Source organism: Caretta caretta, chromosome 3, assembly GCF_965140235.1.
Source record: "Caretta caretta isolate rCarCar2 chromosome 3, rCarCar1.hap1, whole genome shotgun sequence".
Lineage (NCBI taxonomy): Eukaryota > Metazoa > Chordata > Testudines > Cheloniidae > Caretta > Caretta caretta.
This window is the reverse complement of record NC_134208.1, coordinates 196217108-196239559: the sequence shown is the minus strand read 5'-3', so window position 1 is coordinate 196239559 and position 22452 is coordinate 196217108. Positions and strand designations below refer to the sequence as shown.

The window sequence follows — 22452 nt, the reverse complement described above, 5'->3', positions numbered from 1 at the left end:
AATATTTACGTATTAAACATCATGGAATTCCAACAGATGGACATCATCTAGCCCTCCTCCCTACAAATGAAGGATTGTTCCTAAGATTTTCAAGTGACCGGGGAAGTGTGTGTGTGTTAATAAGCTTTATTTTATGGTTCTCTTCCTATTTCTGTAAAATTGCCAATAGATACTGGCCTTGTTGAAACTAAATGGAATTGTGTAGCCATCTTATCTGGGGAAGTTACAGGCTAACGGAAAAAGAAAAAAACAAACTAACTCACAGCAGGCAGAGAAAGGTGAAGGTAAGTGTCTGTGTACCAAGGCACAGAGAAAGATGTGTTCTTCCTCTACACTGATGCCACACAATGGCTGGGGAAGGCCATTGGGAGATCAGATCTACAGATATGAGGTCACTAATACAAAAGGATTAATTATTATCTTTTTAAAGGACAACTTTTCACAATAAGAGAAAATCTGATGTTATGAAATTATATTAAATACATTCTTATAACAACTGAAACAAAAATATTTCTAAAAGATGGGCAAGTCTTTGACGTAAGCTAGAAGTGATTTGCTTACCTGTTTAATTATGCTCTTTGCTGTAATAATCATTTCATCACCATATATTTCAAAAAAATTTAGCTTTCTTTGTTTTAAAAGTCCAAATACTAGTGATACAAGTCTTTCCTATTAAAAACACCAAAGGGGCAGGGAGAAGAAAAAGATACTTAAAACATACAATAGTAAAAACTTATTCATGTATCAAAATGCAGTGTGTGTGGAATGGCCTGATGGCCTACTGCTAGTGCTCAAGTCCAAACATCCTATGTTTAAACCACACCTTTCCACGCATGAGACTGAGTGGGATTACTTTTAGGCTATGTCTACACTTCAACCACTGCAGTCGTGCCACTGTAGCACTTCAGCGTAGACACTCACGACAGCAAGAGTTGTCTCCCATCCCTGTAGTTAATCCACCTCTCAGAGAGGCAATAGCTAAATCAACTGAAGAATTCTTCTGTCGACCTAGCACTGTCTACACCTGGATTTAGGTCGGCTTAACTATGTCGCTCAAGGGTGTGGATTTTTCACATCTCTGAGCAACACTGCTGGGTCTCACAGACTTTAAAGTCAGAAGGTACCATCATGATCATCTAGTCTGACCTCCTGCACATTGCAGGTCACAGAACCTCACCCACCCACTCCTGTAATAGACCCTAACCTCTGGCTGAGTTACTGAAGTCCTCCAATCTTGGTTTAAAGACTTCAAATTACAGAGAACCATCATTTACACTAGTTTAAACCTGCAAGTGACACCTGACCCATGCTGCAAAGAACAGCAAAAAACAACAACAAAAAATCAGGGTCTCTGCTAATCTGACCCAGGGGAAAATTCCTTCCAACCTAACTTTTCAGTGAAGACCTGGCTGTAGTCAGTTAACAGTGGCCAGAAGGATACTGATCATGATAGCTTAACCTCAAAGGTCTTAAAGTAAATTAAGAATACACAGCGAAAAAATATTTAACAGCTCTGTGGGACTAAACTTGCAGCAAGCAATATGCTTGGAACAATTATCCATATGCAAGATAAAATCATAAGGAAGATAGAATGAGAATAATATACATAATCATCTATCTATTTGCTTACTGTATTTTCACTAACTACAAGGTATGAGAACACATGCTTTTCTGTACTATTTCAAGAGTTACACATTCAGTTGTATCATGGGTCAGAACTAATAACTGGCAACATTTTAAAAAAGATCAATAAATTGATTTATTTTTAAAGAAAAAAAGTGATTGGAATAAAATTCTGTGGATTTAGGTACAAGAAACAGGAAAATGTTATTATTCAAAACAAAAAAAGGATAAGGAGAAATTTGAACGAAAAGAAAAATGGTATAAAATGATAATGTTGCTATAGTGGCAATGAGAGGATGAATGTTAGTACTTATAAAGTACTCTGAAGATGAAAAATGTTATATTAGTCAGATGGCTTCTACTTTCTATAAGAAACGTACCTCTTCTAGAATCTGACAGTCCTCTTCAAATGGTCTATTTAAATCACTACGAGCATAAGTGGAAAACTCTGCAATCATCATTTTATCTATGAGTTTTTCTAACTCACAAAGCTGTGATCCAAGATGCCTGTTTAAGAAAAACAGTGATTGAGCTATAAGTTAAATAATCAGAAAAACCTGCAAAATAATTTTTAGTTCAAGACCAAAGAAAACAGCCACGCAGTGAATAATTTCTATGCAATCAATTCAGGCTTAATATGAGGTTCAACACTTTCATGTCTTAGACTAGCCGAAATGGTGCATTTGAGTGTGTATTTTCTCCTTGAAGCAAAAATATAATGGAGGTTAAGAATTTGCATCAAAGTAGATAAGAGCCGCTTTTGGGCTTTATCCTAGGAAGTGCTGTCCACCTCAATCTCCCACTGAAACCAACAGAAGTTGAGGATACTTAGTACCGGTACTTAGTAGTATCAAGGTCTTGGTCTTTAAGGAAGAAAGATTGTTTCATTGTTATTCCAGTGCCTCAACCATTCAGTCTTGAAGTGCATTAATTTCAAACATTTAAGTAGATCATACAAACATGGAAGAGTTAATTCGTACGAGTGAGCGATAGAGATAGCTTTCAGAGACAGAGTGGCTTTCAGAGAGTACAAGGGTTTTCAAGCTGCCACCATTATAGTGCTTCTATAAACAGCGTCAGAGTTTAAGACCAGAAGGAACCACCAGATCATCTGACCTGACTTTCTGTATATCACAGACCACCAACACCACCCAGCAGTTGCCCAACAACCAGAATTAGATCAGCCCTCAGGAGACTAAACTATTATGTGCCACAGGCAGAGAACAGGAGGGACCAAGGTGCACCAATGCCCAAGGCCCACACAATGGCAGGGAATTGATTATTTGAGGTATACCTAACTGATCCTGGCAAAGTGATCTGCACCTTGTGCTGCAAAGCCAGGCAAAAACCATCACTGCCAATCTGAACTGGGAGAAAATTCCTTCCTGACCCCATATATAGCAATCAGTTAGACCAGGGGTGGGCAAACTATGGCCCACAGGCCGGATCCAGCCCGTCAGGGCTTTGGATCTGGCCTGCGGGATTGCCACCCCTGTGGCCCCCACACAGCTCCCAGAAGTGGCTGGCACCATGTCTCTGCGACCCCTGTTGGGTGCAGGGGCAAAGGGCTCTGCACGCTGCCCTCGCCTGCAGGCACTGCTCCCCACAGCTCCCATTGGCCAGGAACGGGGAACCGCAGCCAATGGGAGCTTCAGGAAAGGTACCTGCAGGCGAGGGCAGTGCGTGGAGCCCTCTGTCCCCGCCCCCAAGGACACGGTGCCGGCCACTTCCAGGAGTGGCACAGGGGCCAGGAAGGCAGGGAGTCTGCCTGAGCCCCGCTGCGCACTGCTGCCACCCCAGAGCCGCTCAAGGTAAGCAGTGCTGGGCTGGAGTCTGCACCCCAAACCCCTCCTGCACCCCGCACCCCCAACCCCGTGCCCTGAGCCCCCCACCGTATCTCACACCCCTCTTCCACCCCAACCCCTGGCCCTGAGCCCCTTCCTGCACACCGCACCCCCTCCCACACCCCGACCCCCTGCCCTAGCCCTATATTCATGGCCCTGCATGCAATTTCCCCACCCAGATGTGACTATTGGGCCAAAAAGTTTGCCCACCCCAAGTTAGACCCCAAGCACATGAGCAAGTACCAACCAGCCAAGCACCTGAGAGAGAATGCTCTGTTCCACCTAAGAGAACAGGCCCACCTCATCCAGTGTCCCATCTCCTTCTATGGCCATCTCTGATGTTTCATAAGAAGCAAACAACCCCTCCCTCCTGACCCCTGCAGGTGACCAGCTGAAGCCTTGAAGCACGAGATTTAAAATAATCAGATATGAACCAGAAGAGACCCCCAGGGCTCCAGAGCCCTGTGCCCCACCATCACAGGCAACCCCATCATACAATCCCACTCAAACTTGTCCACCTCTCTTAAAACTAATTGTTTGCCCTCTAATGGCTCCGAATGGGAGGGTGTTCCAAAAATCTCACCCCTCTGATGGGAGGAAACCTTCTTCTAATTTCCATCCTGAATTTGTTCATGGCCAATTTATACCAATTTGTTCTTATGCCAACATGGTCCGTTAGTTTAAATAGCTCTTCACCCTCTTGGTGTTTATCCCCGATGTATTTAAAGAAAACAATTACAGCCCCTCTGAGCCTAGGTTTTGAGTGGCTAAACACACTAAGCTCTTTCAGTCTCCTCTCATAAGACAGACATTCCATTCCCTTATTCATCCTAGTAGCTCCTCTCTGAACCTGCTCCAGTTTGAATTCATCTTTCTTGAACATGGGTGACCAGAGCTGTAGGCAGTATTCCAAAGGAGGTCCCAGCAGTGCCTTGTAGAATGGCATTAATACTTCTCTATCTCTACTGGAAATGCCTCACCTGATGCGTCCTAGAATCAATCACATTTGCCTTTTTTCATAGCCACATCACACTGATGGCTCATAGTCATAGACACCAGCACATTCAGGTACCTCTTCTCCTCTGAGCCCCGTTTATAGCAGAAATGCTTATTATCAGACCCCAACTGCATGACCTTGCACTCTGTATTATTACACTTAATTCCACTTCTGTCCAGTCTTCAAGGTCATGCAGTTCTTCCTGTATGATATTCAGATCCTCTTCTGTATGGACGATGCCTCCCAACTTTGCATCATCAGCAAATTTCATTAGTATATTCCTACTTTTTGTGCCAAGTTCATTAATCAGATGATTGAAAAAGATTGGTCCCAAGACTGACCCTTGAATAACTCCACTAGTAACCTCCATCCAGTCCGACAGTTCACCTTTCAGCACAACCCGTTGCTATCTCCCCTTTAGCCAGTTCCTTGCCCACCTATGATGTTTTGGGGTTCACCCAGATCAGTAAGGATTTCTGTCACCACCTGCCCTGTAACATTGGGGGCCTTTGTGCTGTGCAGCTATGGTTCAGATCCCTGCAACCAGTAGCCAACCCACAAGAATAAGGTGTCACTCCAGCTCTCATAAGCCCAGTTACTCTCTAAAGCTTGACACCAACAGCTCTCAAGTCCAAAGTCTCCCCAAATATGTTTTGCCCAAGTTCTAAACTGCCAGACCCTCAGAATTTTCCCATATGTTTTGTCACCCCCAGAAGTCTTGAAACCAGCCCCCACAGATACCAGCACACTTTGACATACATATTCCACACGTTGCTCAAGGTGTGTGAATTATTCACACCCCTGAGTGACGTAAATTATTCTGAACTAATTTGTAGAATAGACATAGCCTCAGTCCATGGTGACTCATGGTTATTCAGACCAGGGAAATTCCCTCTTGACTTAATGCTCAGGAACCAGGATGTTCTTTTCAATTTTGAGTCATTTCAATATCTTTTCATTAATTTTAATGGTCTACATTGTCCTTTCTTGGCCTGGCCAATGAATAGTTACTTGAAGTTGGTTTTGTGTAAACAATTGGCTTGAGAGGTGTCCCTCCCTGCCCGACTGCTCGCTGCCCTGTTCTGAGGTGGAGCTGACATTTATGAGCACAGTGTTTTATATATGCACAATTACATAAAATCATAACCATGGTCTGTACACATATCTCTAATGACCATCTAATTCAGAACACTGAAAGCTTTCATAATGGTCTTCATCTGATATATTTTTAAGTACAATAACACACTATGCAATCAATTGGTTTAACTGCTTATTTGTGGGGTTAAACCTTCTGTTCTCACCTTGGGATGCCTGGACACTGATTGTCCTTCCATCCTACAATTCTTGTACTACACCCCATCTTCTCTAATATAACTAAAATTTCCATGTGGTACCATGTCAAATGCTTTACTGAAATTCAGATATATCAGATCTATTGTATTTTCCTTATCTAAAAAATAAACAAAACTAGGGCTGTCAAGTGATTAAAAAAAATTAATCGCGATTAATCGCACTGTTAAACAATAATAGAATACCATTTATTTAAATAGTTTTGGATGTTTTCTACATTTTCAAATACATTGATTTCGATTACAACACAGAATACAAAGTGTACAGTGCTCACTTTATATTTATTTTATTAGAAATATACAGGGCAGGGGGTGGGACTGGGGATACTGCTCCTTTCCCCACAGAATGCTGGCAGCTCCTCCAGCAGCCCTGCCCCCTGAGCTGCTGGAGGACAGGGCTGGGGGGCAGGGGGGCCAGGAGGCAGTACAGTTGAACTGCAGGGCTCTTGCAGGAGCCGCAGCGGGGAAAGGAGCAGAACATGGGGCCACCAAGCGGCCCCACGCCGGCAGCTCCTCCGACGGGGCTGCTGTACAGATGGAGGAGACCCTGCATGGAAGGGCTGGGGTAGTAGAACTGCACCAGGGGAGCTGTGGGCGTGGTGCCGCCTGGTGGCCCCATGTTCTGCTCCTTTCACCTCTGCCGTTCGAAATCTCTGGTGCAGCTGGAGGAGGACAGAGACCACACCTCCCCAGGTAAGGGGGATGGATCATGAGGAGGGGATGGAGAGAGCGTGGGGACCCCAGGCTGGGGAGGAGTCACATGGAGGATCACGTGCCCCCCCACACCCTGTACTGGTAAGAAATGGATTCCACTTGCACACCTGGGCATAACCAACCCACGTACCCCAGTAACAGAAATGCCAGGTAAAGGGAAAGTTTCCAGCATTTTTAGCCACTTGCACATCACCTTCACTGCTATTTATGACACACTCTGGACCTTAACAGTGAAATCACTTCCATCTTCAACAGACATTCAAGAATAATAAAAAAAAACCCTGAACTATGACCTCACCAATATTAAGGGAGAATTACATCACAATGTGGACTGTGTAACCATTAGACATTGAAATTACAACTATTCTAAATCTAGATGTCTTTTTCCAGACATTTCTAAGTATTCTCTGTATAAACAGCAAATTATTTATACACATGTAGAGAAACTTAGTAAAGAGGAGTAAAGACAAAATACTATCTAAAATTCCCCTCCCCCAAAAAACAAAGACAGTGGTAAGGCTCAGAGTACATATCAGTAATTTTGGGTAAAAAAACCACTACATTACAAAAGCAAGCTTTATAAACCCAGGAAATTCAGAGTTAAGGTTACACTTAAAAGTCATTTACACTTTTCAAAGTATGGGAATGCATATTTAAGGCATCCACACAAATTCAATTTTGCCCTATTGTAATGTCATACAATAACCATACAACTATGATTACGCTTATAAATGCTCATGGTCCCAAATTAAATTAAACTAGTTTTTCAACACATCACATTATATGCTTGTGGTGTCCCTTTCCTGCCGCTCTTCTAACATGGCAGAGTTAAGGAGCTTTTATTTTGTGTTATAACCAGAAGCCAGTTTACATGACTGCGGTCTGGATGTCACATTATAAAAGCAGAGTCATTTTGTTATGTATGTTTGCTTTGGGTACTGTTAATTGTTTTACAACAAATTATTCTGCAATGCTGCTAAATTTAAATTGATGCTCTCCAATACAAGAGGCAAACTCCATGAGCTGTAAGCGACAATATACCAGAGTATGCACAAGTTTATTTTAAACCACGACTGTCTGCTTACAAGTTAGCCTTCGTTTAAACTCAGAGGTAAACCTGCTTTGCTGATTTTGTTTCACTTGACTGTTGCAGCTTATTACTGAAGACAAAATTGGAACATCCATTCAATATTTCTGTGAATAAGCTAAAGTCTTTGTGTGATGAGGGGATTTTTAAAATTAGCTTCTATCACAGCTTTCTTGAAGATTCTGGTCTTTTGGCAACATGTTTTTCCTTAGTACACAGTGAAACGTTTGCATGCCAATCAGAGATTATGCATAAGATTATGTGCTGTGCCTCTAAGAGGTACAGCACAGAACTCACAACTGAGGTGTATAAGTGAGGGGGAGGGCGGCTATTGTGGCTTTAAAAGCCACCTTTGAACCTTCCTGATCTTAGGCTGCTCTGGGGGGTTAGACAGGTCGCCAGTGTAGCTTAGACAGCACCAGAGGTCAAATTATGGGCCTATGGGCCACAGTCAGTGCCTAATTTCTGCTAGGGCTTGCCAGGGCTGAGCCCTGGAACCTGTAGGCTTGGCACATCAGTTATGAAAGTAAAAAAATTGCTTGAGCCCCAGCACTTAATTGCTTGAGCCCCAGCACCTCTTTCATTCCAAATTAACCGCTGGCTGCAGCATTATCTCCTACTCCCAGCACTTCCCCTCCACCAGGCCTTCCGAGGAGGTCCTCGAAAGGAAGCCTGACAGCTAGAACCCTGCACGGATACAAAATTTATATCAGCAGATGTCCGCGGATATTAAGTGGGTATCCGCAGAGTTGCAGGGCTCTACCAGGAATCACAGCAGCAAAAGCAGCAGTATGTCATGCCACCGCGCGCAGGAGACAGTGCCCAGCCCAGGCAGCTCCTCCCGAATGGCTGTGCCACCCCCAGCCCTGCCAGCGGTGTGGGGGAATTCAACTAACACATTTAAAAAAACCACTTTCCCTTCTAGTAGTTTGGCAGCCCTGCTCTCTTTATTTTGTCACATTCTTCTCTTCTATGTACATTTTATGAGTTTTTCTGCATCAGTTGGAAGGGAATTATGGAGCTAGCCATTTTTGTTGCTAGTAAAAAATCTTAAAAATTCTGAGTAGAGGAGCAAATCAGAGCTGAGGGATTACAGTAGCCCGAGTAGAAAGTTTTGCATATTCAGAGTACAGTTACTGAGTAATAACTATGGTTACACTATTTAGTCACCGGTATTTTTAGTAAAAGTCAAGGGCAATAACCAAAAAGTTATGGTCAGTGACTTTGACTAAAAATCCGCTAACAAAATCTTAGGTGCTGAGGCAGGGGAGGTGCTCCGGTGGTCGCTGCTGCTCCTGGGCATGGGGGGGCGGCCCAGGGTCCCACCGCTGCTCCACCTGGTCAGGGGGCGGCCCATGGCCCCGCCGCCACTGCTGCTCCTCTAGGCGGGGGCGGCCCGGGACCCCGCCGCTGCTGCTCCTGGCCTACTGCTCTGGGGCAGCACCTGGGACCAGTTGCCTGGGGCCGCCAGAGCAGCGGCCGGCGCGGCTGGCCCCAGGGCCGCCCCAGCTTGGGGTCAGCCGCACCAGCCGTGGAAGTCCTGGAGGTCCCGGAAAATCATGGAATACGTGACTTCCATGGAAGACTTTCAGCCTTAGTAATAACATATAGTTACTATGCAAATCAGACATCCACAAACCCCAAAATACAGGAACTGCATAACTAGGAAAAACTATAAAAGTACGGATCGCAATATATAGACTCCCAGCACTCTGGCTGACCCTATTCAATTTCAGTACAAATTTAGTGTAGATTATTTCTGGTTATAGTCCACCAAAATTGTAACTTTGTACATTATACAGTTTTATTAGATGAACTAATTTATCATATATATCATAGGAAATATTCTTTAGCGGCATGTCATATTCTGAAAGGCATCCTGTTATATTGACATTTCTTATGCAGGTCAGGATAGAGATTATGTCTCTGCATGTCATACAGCACCTCGTATAATGCAGCTTCTGTTCTGATTGGGGCCCCTATATGTAATAAAAAGCATATAGATATTTAAGTACCTTAAAAAAATCCTTCTCCCCAATACACACTCACCTATCATTTATGGACTCCACTGATCGGTTACACTACAGAGTAATTATATAGTATTTTTCTAAATGGTGTTTCCCAAGAAGGAACAGGAATAAGAGCAGATTCAGTTTGAGCATGTAAAATTTAGTCCCAGGCAGACTGCAAAGAGCTACAAAAGAATCTCTCAAAACTGAATGACAGGGCAACAAAATGGCAGATGAAATTCAATGTCGATAAATGCAAAGTAATGCACATTGGAAAACATAATTCCAACTATACATATAAAATGATGGGGTCTAAATTAGCTGTTACCACCCAAGAAAAGATCTTGGAGTCAGGAGGGCCAAATCACACCTGGAGCTGCAGCTAGCAAGAGATGTTAAGAGTAACAAGAAGGGTTTCTTCAGGTATGTTGGCAACAAGAAGAAAGCCAAGGAAAGTGTGGGCCCCTTACTGAATGAGGGAGGCAACCTAGTGACAGAGGATGTGGAAAAAGCTAATGTACTCAATGCTTTTTTTGCCTCTGTCTTCACTAACAAGGTCAGCTCCCAGACTGCTGCGCTGGGAATCACAGCATGGGGAGTAGGTGGCCAGCCCTCTGTGGAGAAAGTGATGGTTAGGGACTATTTAGAAAAGCTGGACGTGCACAAGTCCATGGGGCCGGAAGCGTTGCATCCGAGAGTGCTAAAGGAATTGGCGGCTGTGATTGCAGAGCCATTGGCCATTATCTTTGAAAATTCGTGGCGAACGGGGGAAGTCCCGGATGACTGGAAAAAGGCCAATGTAGTGTCCATCTTTAAAAAAGGGAAGAAGGAGGATCCTGGGAACTACAGGCCAGTCAGCCTCACCTCAGTCCCCAGAAAAATCATGGAGCAGGTCCTCAAGGAATCAATCCTGAAGCACTTACACAAGAGGAAAGTGATCAGGAACAGTCAGCATGGATTCACGAAGGGAAGGTCATGCCTGACTAATCTAATCGCCTTCTATGATGAGATTACTGGTTCTGTGGATGAGGGAAAAGCAGTGGATGTATTGTTTCTTGACTTTAGCAAAGCTTTTGACACCGTCTCCCACAGTATTCTTGTCAGCAAGTTAAAGAAATATGAGCTAGATGAATGCACTATAAGGTGGGTAGAAAGTTGGCTAGATTGTCGGGCTCAACGGGTAGTGATCAATGGCTCCATGTCTAGTTGGCAGCTGGTATCAAGTGGAGTGCCTCAAGGGTCGGTCCTGGGGCCGGTTTTTTTCAATATCTTCATAAATGATCTGGAGGATGGTGTGGATTGCACTCTCAGCAAATTTGCGGACGATACTAAACTAGGAGGAGTGGTAGATATGCTGGAGGGCAGGGATAGGATACAGAGGGACCTAGACAAATTGGAGGATTGGGCCAAAAGAAATCTGATGAGGTTCAACAAGGATAAGTGCAGCGTCCTGCACTTAGGATGGAAGAACCCAATGCACCGCTACAGACTAGGGACCAAATGGCTAGGCAGCAGTTCTGCGGAAAAGGACCTAGGGTTGACAGTGGATGAGAAGCTGGATATGACTCAACAGTGTGCCTTTGTTGCCAAGAAGGCCAATGGCATTTTGGGATGTATAAGGAGGGGCATAGCCAGCAGATCGAGGGACGTGATCGTTCCCCTCTATTCGACACTGGTGAGGCCTCATCTGGAGTACTGTGTCCAGTTTTGGGCCCCGCACTACAAGAAGGATGTGGATAAATTGGAGAGAGTCCAGCGAAGGGCAACAAAAATGATTAGGGGTCTGGAACGCATGACTTATGAGGAGAGGCTGAGGGAACTGGGATTGTTTAGTCTGCAGAAGAGAAGAATGAGGTGGGATTTGATAGCTGCTTTCAACTACCTGAGAGGTGGTTCCGGAGAGGATGGTTCTAGACTATTCTCAGTGGTAGAAGAGGACAGGACAAGGAGTAATGGTCTCAAGTTGCAGTGGGGGAGGTTTAGGTTGGATATTAGGAAAAACTTTTTCACTAGGAGGGTGGTGAAACACTGGAATGCGTTACCTAGGGAGGTGGTAGAATCTCCTTCCTTCGAAGTTTTTAAGGTCAGGCTTGACAAAGCCCTGGCTGGGATGATTTAATTGGGGATTGGTCCTGCTTTGAGCAGGGGGTTGGACTAGATGACCTCCTGAGGTCCCTTCCAACCCTGATATTCTATGATTCTATGAGTCACTGTGGATAGTTCTCTGAAACCATCCACTCCATGTGCAGCGGCAGTCAAAAAAGCAAACAGAATGTTGGGAATCATTAAGAAAGGGGTAGATAATAAGGCATAAAATATCATATTGTCTCTATATAAATCCATGGTACGCTCACATCTTGAATACTGCATGCAGATGTAGTTGCCCCATCTCAAAAAAGATATATTGTAATTGGAAAAGGTTCAGAAAAGGGCAACAAAAATGATTAGGGGTATGGAATGGCTTCCGGATGAGGAGAGATTAATAGAACTGGGACTTTTCAGCCTGGAAAAGAGACAGCTAAGGGGAGATATGATTAAGGTCTATAAAATCATGACTGGTGTGGAGAAAGTGAATAAGGAAGTGTTATCTACTCCTTCTCATAGCACAAGGACTAGGGGTCACCAAATGAAATTAATAGGCAGCAGGTTTAAAACAAACAAAAGGAAGTATTTCTTCACACAATGCACAGTCAGTCTGTGGAACTCTTTGCCAGAGGATGTCATGAAGGCCAAGACTATAACAGGTTTCAAAAAAGAACTAGATAAATTCATGGAGGATAGGTCCATCAATGGCTATTAGCCAGGATGGGCAGGAATGGTGTCCCTAGCCTCTGGTTGCCAGAAGCTGGGAATGAGAGACAGCGGATGGATCACTTGATGATTATTTGTTCTGTTCATTCCCTCTGGGGCATCTGGCATTGGCCACTGTCAGAAGACAGGATACTGAGCTAGATGGACCTTTGGCCTGACCCAGTATGGTCTAATGTTCTTAGGATAATATAACAACATGATTTATACTTCATTTTATTACTTCCAATGCTTTTGTGAATGTTACCTACCGGAAACTGTGAATGCCCTGGAGTTCCTGCTGCAGCACCTCCTGCGTTGTTGCTATTAAGTCCAATGCGCCAACAAATTCAGAAGTGGACAACAACAGCTGTACTGTAGGCTGCGTTTGGTGTACAGTAGCCATTAACTTCAGTTTATTGTATGCCTTCACACAGTTATTTCTGGTGAGTGATAGTCTTAAAACTTGAAGCGATCCTTCACACATTACTTTATCAATTTGGGCGATTTTATCTCGAAGTATTTTTACAGCCTGGGAGGTTTTCCTGAGGTAGTCCTGCAATTCATGCTGAGAAGTCATTGCATGAAAAAATGCTTCTGAGCGTAGAGAAATTTGATGAGCAATATTTACTTCCACAATATCCAAATAATGGCTCAGCTTGAAAGAGAGAGAGAAAAAACAACAACAACCGTATGTTGTAACACCTGGCAAATATATCACACTACAAAAACACTAAAATGCATTTTGTGGGTATAATTTACATTATTTCTACTAGTACATTTCTTTGTGCTATAATGATCACCTGACTGTGGCCAATATAACACTGGATTAAAAGCTGTTGTCATGGTGGCAAATGAATAACTACCCAGTTTTGTTAGTGAGTTCAGAAAGCATTGGGAAGGTTGAGCGAGTTTACCTCCCTGGTAAAAGCATGCTTGCAAAGTACTGCTTGCAGAAAAGCAAGCAATTAAACAAGCCTGCCCAAGGCTTTATATCTCAGAGGTCAGACATTAACACCCCTACATACAGCCACTAGCTGAAAGGGTGTGCTGGGTATTGGCCTGCAAATGAGAATAGCACATGTACTTAACTCTGTCATGCACTAAGGCTGCTACATCATGGTGGGGACCTCCAACAACAGAGGCGCTGACTTTGTGGCTGCTCGGATGCTGGAGCACTCATGGTAAAAAAAATAGTGGGTGCTCAGCACTCATCAGCCACAGCTGTTTGGCCACACTGCCAAAAGGCTGATCGGCGGCTAGGGCTTGGGAGAGGACAGAGAGCAGCGAGCAGATGAGGGTTTCAGGGAGGGGGTGGAGCGGGGTGGGAAGAGGCAGGACAAAGCTGGGGCTGCAGGGGAAGGGGTGGAGCAGGGACGGGGCTGGAGTACCCCCAGGGAAAACTAGAAGTCAGTGCCTGTGTCCAACAGGATGAAACTTGACTGTGATTGATAGTCTAACCTAGGTAGCTCCTGCTTCTTGGGGAGGAAGGGGAGTGTAGGGAGATGGAGGTTTCAAAAGAGGGCAGAGTTCTCTAGGATATCCACTTTAACTCACTCTTTTGTAGAGAAGTTCCCTCTGAAGGGGGGTTTGGACACAGTTGCCCTCAGCCTGCCATGGAAGTCACTCTCTAGTGAAGCAAAGCCCTTTCTCGTCAGTCAAGACCTGGTGCCAGGGTTCATGTTTGGAACCTGAACTCCTAATTTCCTTTGCTGCACTGTTACCAGACTGCTGGTCTGGCCCTACTTTATTTAAATTGAAACAACTCGGTGTTCTGAATAGTCAACTCTAAGTGGGACATTAAAATAGTCATCTGAATGCTAATACCCAAATGGCCTGATTTTTAGAGGTGCTGAACACCTGAAGATCATGACTTCAACAGGAGCTATGGCTGCTAAACACTTCTGAAAAATCAGCCCCAAAATGCTGTTCCTTCTCACAACTATTTCATTTAGGAGTTACAGTCTCAACGGACTATACAAATCTTGGTCTAAGTACAATAGGCTTATTTACAAATTCCTTCCAGCCAGCAGCCGTAATGCAGTATGCCCATAGGAAAGGCCCACTGACCTAGACAGTGCCATGGGGATTTGGGGGGTTTAAATTCCAAGCAATGGGTCCAGACTGGGTTTCTGAGTCCCTCCCTGACCTGAGGGTGACTACAGAGAGGGCACTAGGCATCTTATCTGCACCAGATATAATTAGGTGGAGCTGAGCCTAGGTAGGCTCAGAGCCTTAAAAAGATTTGGGGCTCATGTAATGAACAGAGCAGCGTAATTATTAGAAAGCCAGGAATGCGGCTCTGAAGGCATCAGAGCTGCCCCATTAATATTCTATTGCCTGTTTTAGTGTTTCGAGTCTGCTAAGCTGCAGGAAGGAAACGTGGATAAAGACTGTGCTTGTTCTTATTTTAGTTGCACTAGGGAGAAAAAAAACCCTGAAGCACCAGAGAGGCTTCTCTCTTCTTAACTCAGAACTCCTGCTTCATTTCTGTCCAACTGCCTAAGATCCTAGCCCAGTCACTTTCTGCAAGTTACATGCATTCTTAAAACTGGGGTTTAGTTGTCAGACAGGAATCACTTCAATGGCATCTTACACAGTTTGTTGCAATCTCACGTCCACTGCCATGGGTAAGGAAAGGCAGAGTTGCAAGAACTTTTTAACAGGTTTCAGAGTAGCAGCCGTGTTAGTCTGTATTCGTAAAGAGAAAAGGAGTACTAGTGGCACCTTAGAGACTAATAAATTTATTTGAGCATAAGGTTTCGTGAGCTACAGCTCACTTCATCGGATGCATTCAGTGGAAAATACAGTGGGGAGATTTATATACATAGAGAACATGAAACAATGGGTGTTACCATACACACTGTAACGAGAGTGATCAGGTAAGGTGAGCTATTACCAGCAGGAGAGCGGGGGGGGGGGGGGGGGGGAGTGGTTGACACACAACCTTTTGTAGTGATAATCAAGGTGGGCCATTTCCAGCAGCTGACAAGAACTTTTTAGTGACAGAGAGGCTAATGCTGTTTTATCTGATCATCACCTACAGACTTACGGGTATGCTCCTAAAAGCTGTTGCACTTAAGAGGGAAAATGTTTAAAACAAAACACATCACAATGATGTAAACTTTTGGAAGGATCTGAAGAGTATCTATAACAACAAAACAGGTGTCTGCTTTTTTTCTTTTTCCATTGCAAATATATAATTTTTAAAATAATAACAACTCTGAGTGTGATTAACCCAAAGACCCATATTTTTCATGTAGATGAAAATACTCTGCCATCAAGCTCTACAGTGCTCCCAAGGCATGTGTGATTCAGCTACAATAGAAACTGTAAAAAAGGGAGCAGTACCTATGGTATGATGCCTGAAAGATAACAGGAAGCTACCAGGAAGGTTTAATATTTCCTTGCAGTGCACAGCACACCCTGCCTTAAATCTGGGGTTTTCCTGAAAGTTTTGAGAAAGTCGTACCATTACTGGATTGTCAACATACAAATCATGCACATATTCCTCCTGCAGTCACTATTCATATTCAGAACAGCCATAAAAGAAGTTCTTAATGAGCACTGTCTTCTTTGATTGTTTTAGCAGTTCCTACTAGAATATCTTTATATTGCATATAACAATGGTCACTTGTTGGCCCTACCCTTCTTTATTTAAAAAAAATTCTCCTCTCAGAAAGGTGGCCCCCACTGGCATTTACTAAAAATTCTTAGGCTGACTGAAGTAATATCTGGGCTGTAAAATTAATGTGTCACGTAACTTGCAGAAACAGCGGCAGTGGACTTGTCTAGAACAGTTTTCTTTGTAATCAGTGGACAGCTGCACTGAATAACAGCATCCTTTATTGAGATTTACCTTTTCTTGCAGCAACTTTGAGGAAGCTGCATCACGACTTCCTTTTCCTCCAGAAGTATTAAAGTGAGACCATGGTAAAACGGCATTAAACGTTAAGGAATCTTCCAAGGCAAAATCTGGTTTCATAAAAATCTGAAACAAAAAGAAATAAACGCATTTTTCTCTCGTCTCTGTTCTCCTTTCCTTGTCACTATTCCCCACCCTTCTAAAACAAAGAGCGCACAAACAAACCCAGGCTTGACATATCCTCTGGGGGCTCTACTCATCAGTTTCTCTAAAAGCTACATTTTCATTTACAAAAATAAATAAATAATCAATCTAGCCCTTATGAGTGTGACCAACTTTCCAGCTGCAAAGTGAATGTGACCCAGTGCAGGATTGTCTTCCTGAATCTGCAGGTAAACAGCCTGATAGTACAGAAGTACAAACTGCCCAAGCCCCAAATCCTGAGCTGTACTCAGGGGAGGTCCTCCATGGGACAGGAATGAATCCTTCTTTGGGACATTTTTCAGCTGTGGAAATGCTCCATTGCTGGTACTCCATCCTTAAAGTTGGAGTAGGCCCCACATCCTTCATGCTTCCCCCAGGCGGTGGATCCGTCTTGCAATTAATTCACTGCATCCGGCTCTTAGATTCCCACTGTGGAACAGCACACCTGAAGTCCCTGCAGAACTGGACTCCACAGAATACAGGATGTGGGTGCACAACCCCTGCACAGCTCCAACGCCTTCCTCCCCAGGTACAGCACAGCACTTCATAGGCAGGAGTTGTAGTCCAAGCTGGATGAGCAAGCACCTCAGAGAGGTGATTAAGAAAAAGCAGAACGCATACAGGGAGTGGAAGATGGGAGAGATCAGCAAGGAAAGCTACCTTACTGAGGTCAAAACTTGTAGGAATAAAGTGAGAAAGGCTAAAACTCAAGTAGAGTTGGACCTTGCAAAGGGAATTAAAACCAATAGTAAAAGGTTCTACAGCCATATAAATAAGAAGAAAACAAAGAAAGAAGAAGTGGGACCGCTAAACACTGAGGATGGAGTGGAGGTTAAGGATAATCTAGGCATGGCCCAATATCTAAACAAATACTTTGCCTCAGTCTTTAATGAAGCTAATGAGGATCTTAGGGATAATGGTAGCATGACAAATGGGAATGAGGATATGGAGGTAGATATTACCATATCTGAGGTAGAAGCGAAACTCGAAGAGCTTAATGGGACTAAATCGGGGGGCCCAGATAATCTTCATCCAAGAATATTAAAGGAATTGGCACATGAAATTGCAAGCCCATTAGCAAGAATTTTTAATGAATTTGTAAACTCAGGGGTTGTATCGTATGACTGGAGAATTGCTAACATAGTTCCTATTTTTAAGAAAGGGAAAAAAAGTGATCCAGGTAACTACAGGCCTGTTAGTTTGACATCTGTAGTATGCAAGGTCTTGGAAAAAATTTTGAAGGAGAACGTAGTTAAGGACATTGAGGTCAATGGTAAATGGGACAAAATACAACATGGTTTTGCAAAAGGTAGATCGTGCCAAACCAACCTGATCTCCTCCTTTGAGAAAGTAACAGATATTTTAGACAAAGGAAACACAGTGGATCTAATTTACCTAGATTTCAGTAAGGCGTTCGATACTGTGCCACATGGGGAATTATTAGTTAAATTGGAAAAGATGGGGATCAATATGAAAATTGAAAGGTGGATAAGGAATTGGTTAAAAGGGAGACTGTAGCGGGTCATACTGAAAGGTGAACTGTCAGGCTGGAGGGAGGTTACCAATGGAGTTCCTCAGGGATCGGTTTGGGGACCAATCTTATTTAATCTTTTTATTACTGACCTCGGCACAAAAAGTGGGAGTGTGCTAATAAAGTTTGCGGATGATACAAAGCTGGGAGGTATTGCCAATTTAGAGAAGGACCGGGATATCATACAGGAGGATCTGGATGACCTTGTAAACTGGAGTAATAGTAATAGGATGAAATTTAATAGTGAGAAGTGTAAGGTCATGCATTTAGGGATTAATAACAAGAATTTTAGTTATAAGCTGGGGACGCATCAATTAGAAGTAACGGAGGAGGACAAGAACCTTGGAGTACTGGTTGATCACAGGATGACTATGAGCCGCCAATGTGATATGGCCATGAAAAAACTAATGCGGTCTTGGGATGCATCAGGTGAAGTATCCAGTAGAGATATGGAGGTGTTAGTACCGGTTATACAAGGCACTGGTGAGACCTCACCTGGAATACTGTGTGCAGTTCTGGTCTCCCATGTTTAAGAAGGATGAATTCAAACTGGAACAGGTACACAGAAGGGCTACTAGAATGATCTGAGGAATGGAAAGCCTGTCTTATGAAAGCAGACTCAAGGAGCTTGGCTTGTTTAGCCTAACCAAAAGAAGGTTGAGCGGAGATATGATTGCTCTCTATAAATATATCAGAGGGATAAATACCAGAGAGGGAGAGGAATTATTTAAGCTCAGTACCAATGTGGACACAAGAACAAATGGATATAAACTGGCCATCAGGAAGTTTAGACTTGAAATCAGACTAAGGTTTCTAATGATCAGAGGAGTAAAGTTCTGGAATAGCCTTCCAAGGGAAGCAGTGGGGGCAAAAGACCTATCTGGCTTCAAGATTAAACTTGATAAGTTTATGGAAGAGATGGTATGATGGGATAACATGATTTTGGCAATTAATTGATCTTTAAATATTATGGTAAATAGACCCAATGGCCTGTGATGGGATGTTAGATGGGGTGGGATATGAGTTACTTTCCTTGGTATCTGGCTGGTGAATCTTGCCCATATACTCAAGGTTCAGCTGATCGCCATATTTGGGGTCAGGAAGGAATTTTCCTCCAAGGCAGACTGGAAGAGGCCCTGGGGGTTTTTCGTCTTCCTCTGTAGCATGGGGCACAGGTCACTTGTTGGAGGATTCTCTGCACCTTGAAGTCTTTAAACCATGATTTGAGGACTTCAATAGCTCAGACATAGGTGAGAGGTTTATCGCAGGAGTGGGTGGGTGAGATTCTGTGGCCTGCATTGTGCAGGAGGTCAGACTAGATGATCATAATGGTCCCATAATTAATAGTTAATATCTATGAATCTATAAAACTCTGGCCACAAAAAGGCCAAATAATTTTGTCCCTGCTTCTGTTCATCTCAGTGAAGCATTGTCTCTGAAGCATCTGCATCTGGCTTAGTTTTAACTCCTTAAAACTGCTATAATGCCTGGAACTTCCAGGAGAACTGAACCATCTCCTTCCCATTCACCCCAAGCACCACACATGACATCAAAGGATTCAACAGCGAGAAATCAATATCAAGCACCGTCTGTTCCTTGGCCTTAACTTTAAAAGTTACAGTGAAAGCTACTTTAGCTACACCTCTACAAACCCTCAGGACATGCAGTGATCAACATTAAATCGTTTACCTGCTAATAACTTATCAACTGGACAATTTTTTCAGTTTGAATAAAATGAAATGTAGGTTTGTCTGTTTTGACCATTTGTTACGACGTATCTGTCACGTAGACTGTGAACTGATTGGGGCAGGAATGGTCTTCTTTGTGACTTGTCTGTACAGTGTCTAACACAATGGGTCCCTAATCCTTAACTGGGGTTCCTAGGTGCTACAATAAATAGTAATAGACTCAGGTCTACACAGTAACTTCAGAAACTTGTATCAAACTCCCTCCCACGCCCTTCAAACCTTCAAATCCTCCTTCCTCCGGAATTTCTTTTCTGGAAAATGTACCCAGCAGACCACAGCCACGCTTCAGTAGAAAGCAGCGTGGTTGTCTATTTGTACATGGTTCTAGGATTGTTTAGTGACTAAGGCCTGAAAATAATGGCCGCTGTGTTTTACCTTCAATATCCACTAAAAGAATAAATACAGCCCAGGAGACAGAAATAGCAAACAACCGTAAGTATTATCCATTTGGATTACATTGTCTAAGTTCCACATGTACTCCTACAATTTAGGAGGGTCAGAGGATACCTATTAAATAGTTCTCCCTCACACATATGCGTGTGCGCACTCACACACTCTTAAGTCTTACACTAGAAATCTGACAAGCACATTTTTCCTTCATAAAGCCTATACTGTACCGCAATCATACCTTAGGTACTTGTTCCAGATCTGTCCTGGATTTATCTAAAAATAAATAAAATATAAGTAAACTAGCATGACAATTATAAGATTTCATTGCAGTCTTCTATAGTCAGTCATCAGCCAAATTATTAAACCAATTAATTTCAATAATCAGCGATTAAAGGCCTCGTTGCCCTTGGTAATTTTGGGGGGGGTTAGCTACAGTTTCTGTGCAGCACTCAGATGTGTCCGACTGACTGCTTTAAAAATAAATGTATTATTCATAACATAACAGAAACCCAGTGCTTCAGACTCACTCAGGGTGAAATTCATCTTGCTGGTGAGGACCAGTGTAAGGCTCTCTGCATCACTTCCGCTTCCCACTGGTGCTCTCTAGGGAGGTCGCTGGTGGAGCAGTCACATTGGGTTAAACCCAGAGGGTAGATGCACACAGGGTGGTGATGGGGAGGGACCACAGGATCCACACCGACTCAGTGACCCTTATCACTCTGTGCAACTGACATAGAGGTAGTACTGTTCCAGTCCATTAGCTGAAGTGATGGTCACAGGGGGTGGTTGCAGAGGGAAGGAAAGAATCAGGACAGGAGAAGAGCTGCACTGGAGCTCCATGCCCTGGCCCCATTTGGAAGCGGGGTGATTTCACACTCTTAGGGCTCCATCCACCCTAATTCAGTCACATAAAAGGAGCTCAATCAGAGTGTACAGAGTCTCATCAGGCCAAAAAGGGAGGCAGATGAAATAAGAAATCCATAGCTCACTTGGAGGGTCCCCTCCTCCCCTCACAATCACCATGGTGAAAGGGAGCTTTTACCATCTCCAGCACTTCTCTCGCCTGCAGAGTTGTTACTTTATTTGTATTAAACACAAAAGACAATGCAGCCCAGGAACCATCCCTCAGCCTTCTGTCCTCAGTCTCAGGCTGTAGCAACTCCTTTAGCTGAGAGACCCCAGGTTGCGTTTTCTAAGACTGGAGAAAGATAGGCAACCCCAACACTGGGAGCTGCAGTGGGTGGAGAGCTAGTTTACTGAAGGTCTGTTCTCCCAAAACTACTCCAGCTCCCTGGTGCAGAGATTTTTATCCTGTTTGGCTTTGCACAGCAGACCAACCTTTCATCACGATAGTTATTCTTACTCAAGCCTTCTGGGGTGCATGTTTTGGGCTAGATACAGTCCTTAAACAGACATTTTAACAAGTACAGTACTCATTTACAATAAAGGCTATCCATTCAAAAGCTGTGATATTGTTCAATAATATTACACTTTCAAGATCCCCTGTGTAGTACTACGGGCAGTTAACAGAGGAAGGATATTACTGTGCTGACAAAGGTAAAGCATAGCTAAATATAAAAGAGTTAGTTCTCAAGAACTTAAACTATGAAAGACAAAAAAGTTGGACTTCATTTTTCATGGAAAGGAAAAAAAATGGAGGTAATAGAGGTATTAGAAAGCCTGACAAGACGAGCTGAATCCAATGGAGTAAATAAAAACAGGGAAGCATTCTGTAATTACTAGGAACAGGGGATGCAGACAAACTTTCATTCAATGAGCAGTGCTTTGCCAGTGAAACTGAAAGAATTAAGTAATACAAGCTAACTTCAGATTGTCCATTATACTTTCTCTGCCCGTCTTTTTTGCCAGTTCCCAATCCTTGATCACCTGAGATATCTCACTACAAAGCCAAAATATATCAGGAGAAACAGTCTTATTACAGCTGCAGACTCCATTAAAAGAACCATGCAAGCAACCTTTCCTAATGATGATCTTTCAATATGTCAGGGATGCCACAATGTCACAAATTCCAATTTTTGTTCTCCATTGGGGGGGGCAGGCATTCTTCATTACTCAGAACATGAACAGTAACCAGAAACTCAATACAATCGCATAATCTAGTTTCTTTTTCTTCTTTTTTTTTTTTTTTTAATAAGAGGAAGTTAAAGGAAACACTGTCACGGATGTAATGTCAAGTTGTGAATGCAGAGATGCCAAGGAAGAATTCAGGAGCAGGAATCACTAGTTTTTTGACCTACAATGTCTCTATCCAATCATGCCTAGATTTTCAGTGATCATTATAAA

General features: G+C 43.3%; 1 protein-coding gene across 7 annotated transcripts in view; it reads right to left on the bottom strand.

The window, feature by feature from the left end:
* Positions 1–22452, bottom strand: part of VPS54 (VPS54 subunit of GARP complex) — an 82969-nt gene that overhangs the window by 35145 nt on the left and 25372 nt on the right. For all 7 annotated transcript variants that reach the window (XR_007355594.2, XM_048842671.2, XM_048842670.2 and 4 more), the window contains 5 exons: positions 20387–20421; positions 16270–16401; positions 12683–13068; positions 2004–2130; positions 562–669 (listed from right to left, as the gene is read on the bottom strand). Coding sequence is in view for 6 of the 7 variants with exons in the window: in XM_048842671.2 (XP_048698628.1) it covers positions 562–669; positions 2004–2130; positions 12683–13068; positions 16270–16401; positions 20387–20421 (788 nt within the window). In the remaining variant the exon portion in view is untranslated. The remainder of the gene's footprint in view (positions 1–561; positions 670–2003; positions 2131–12682; positions 13069–16269; positions 16402–20386; positions 20422–22452) is intronic.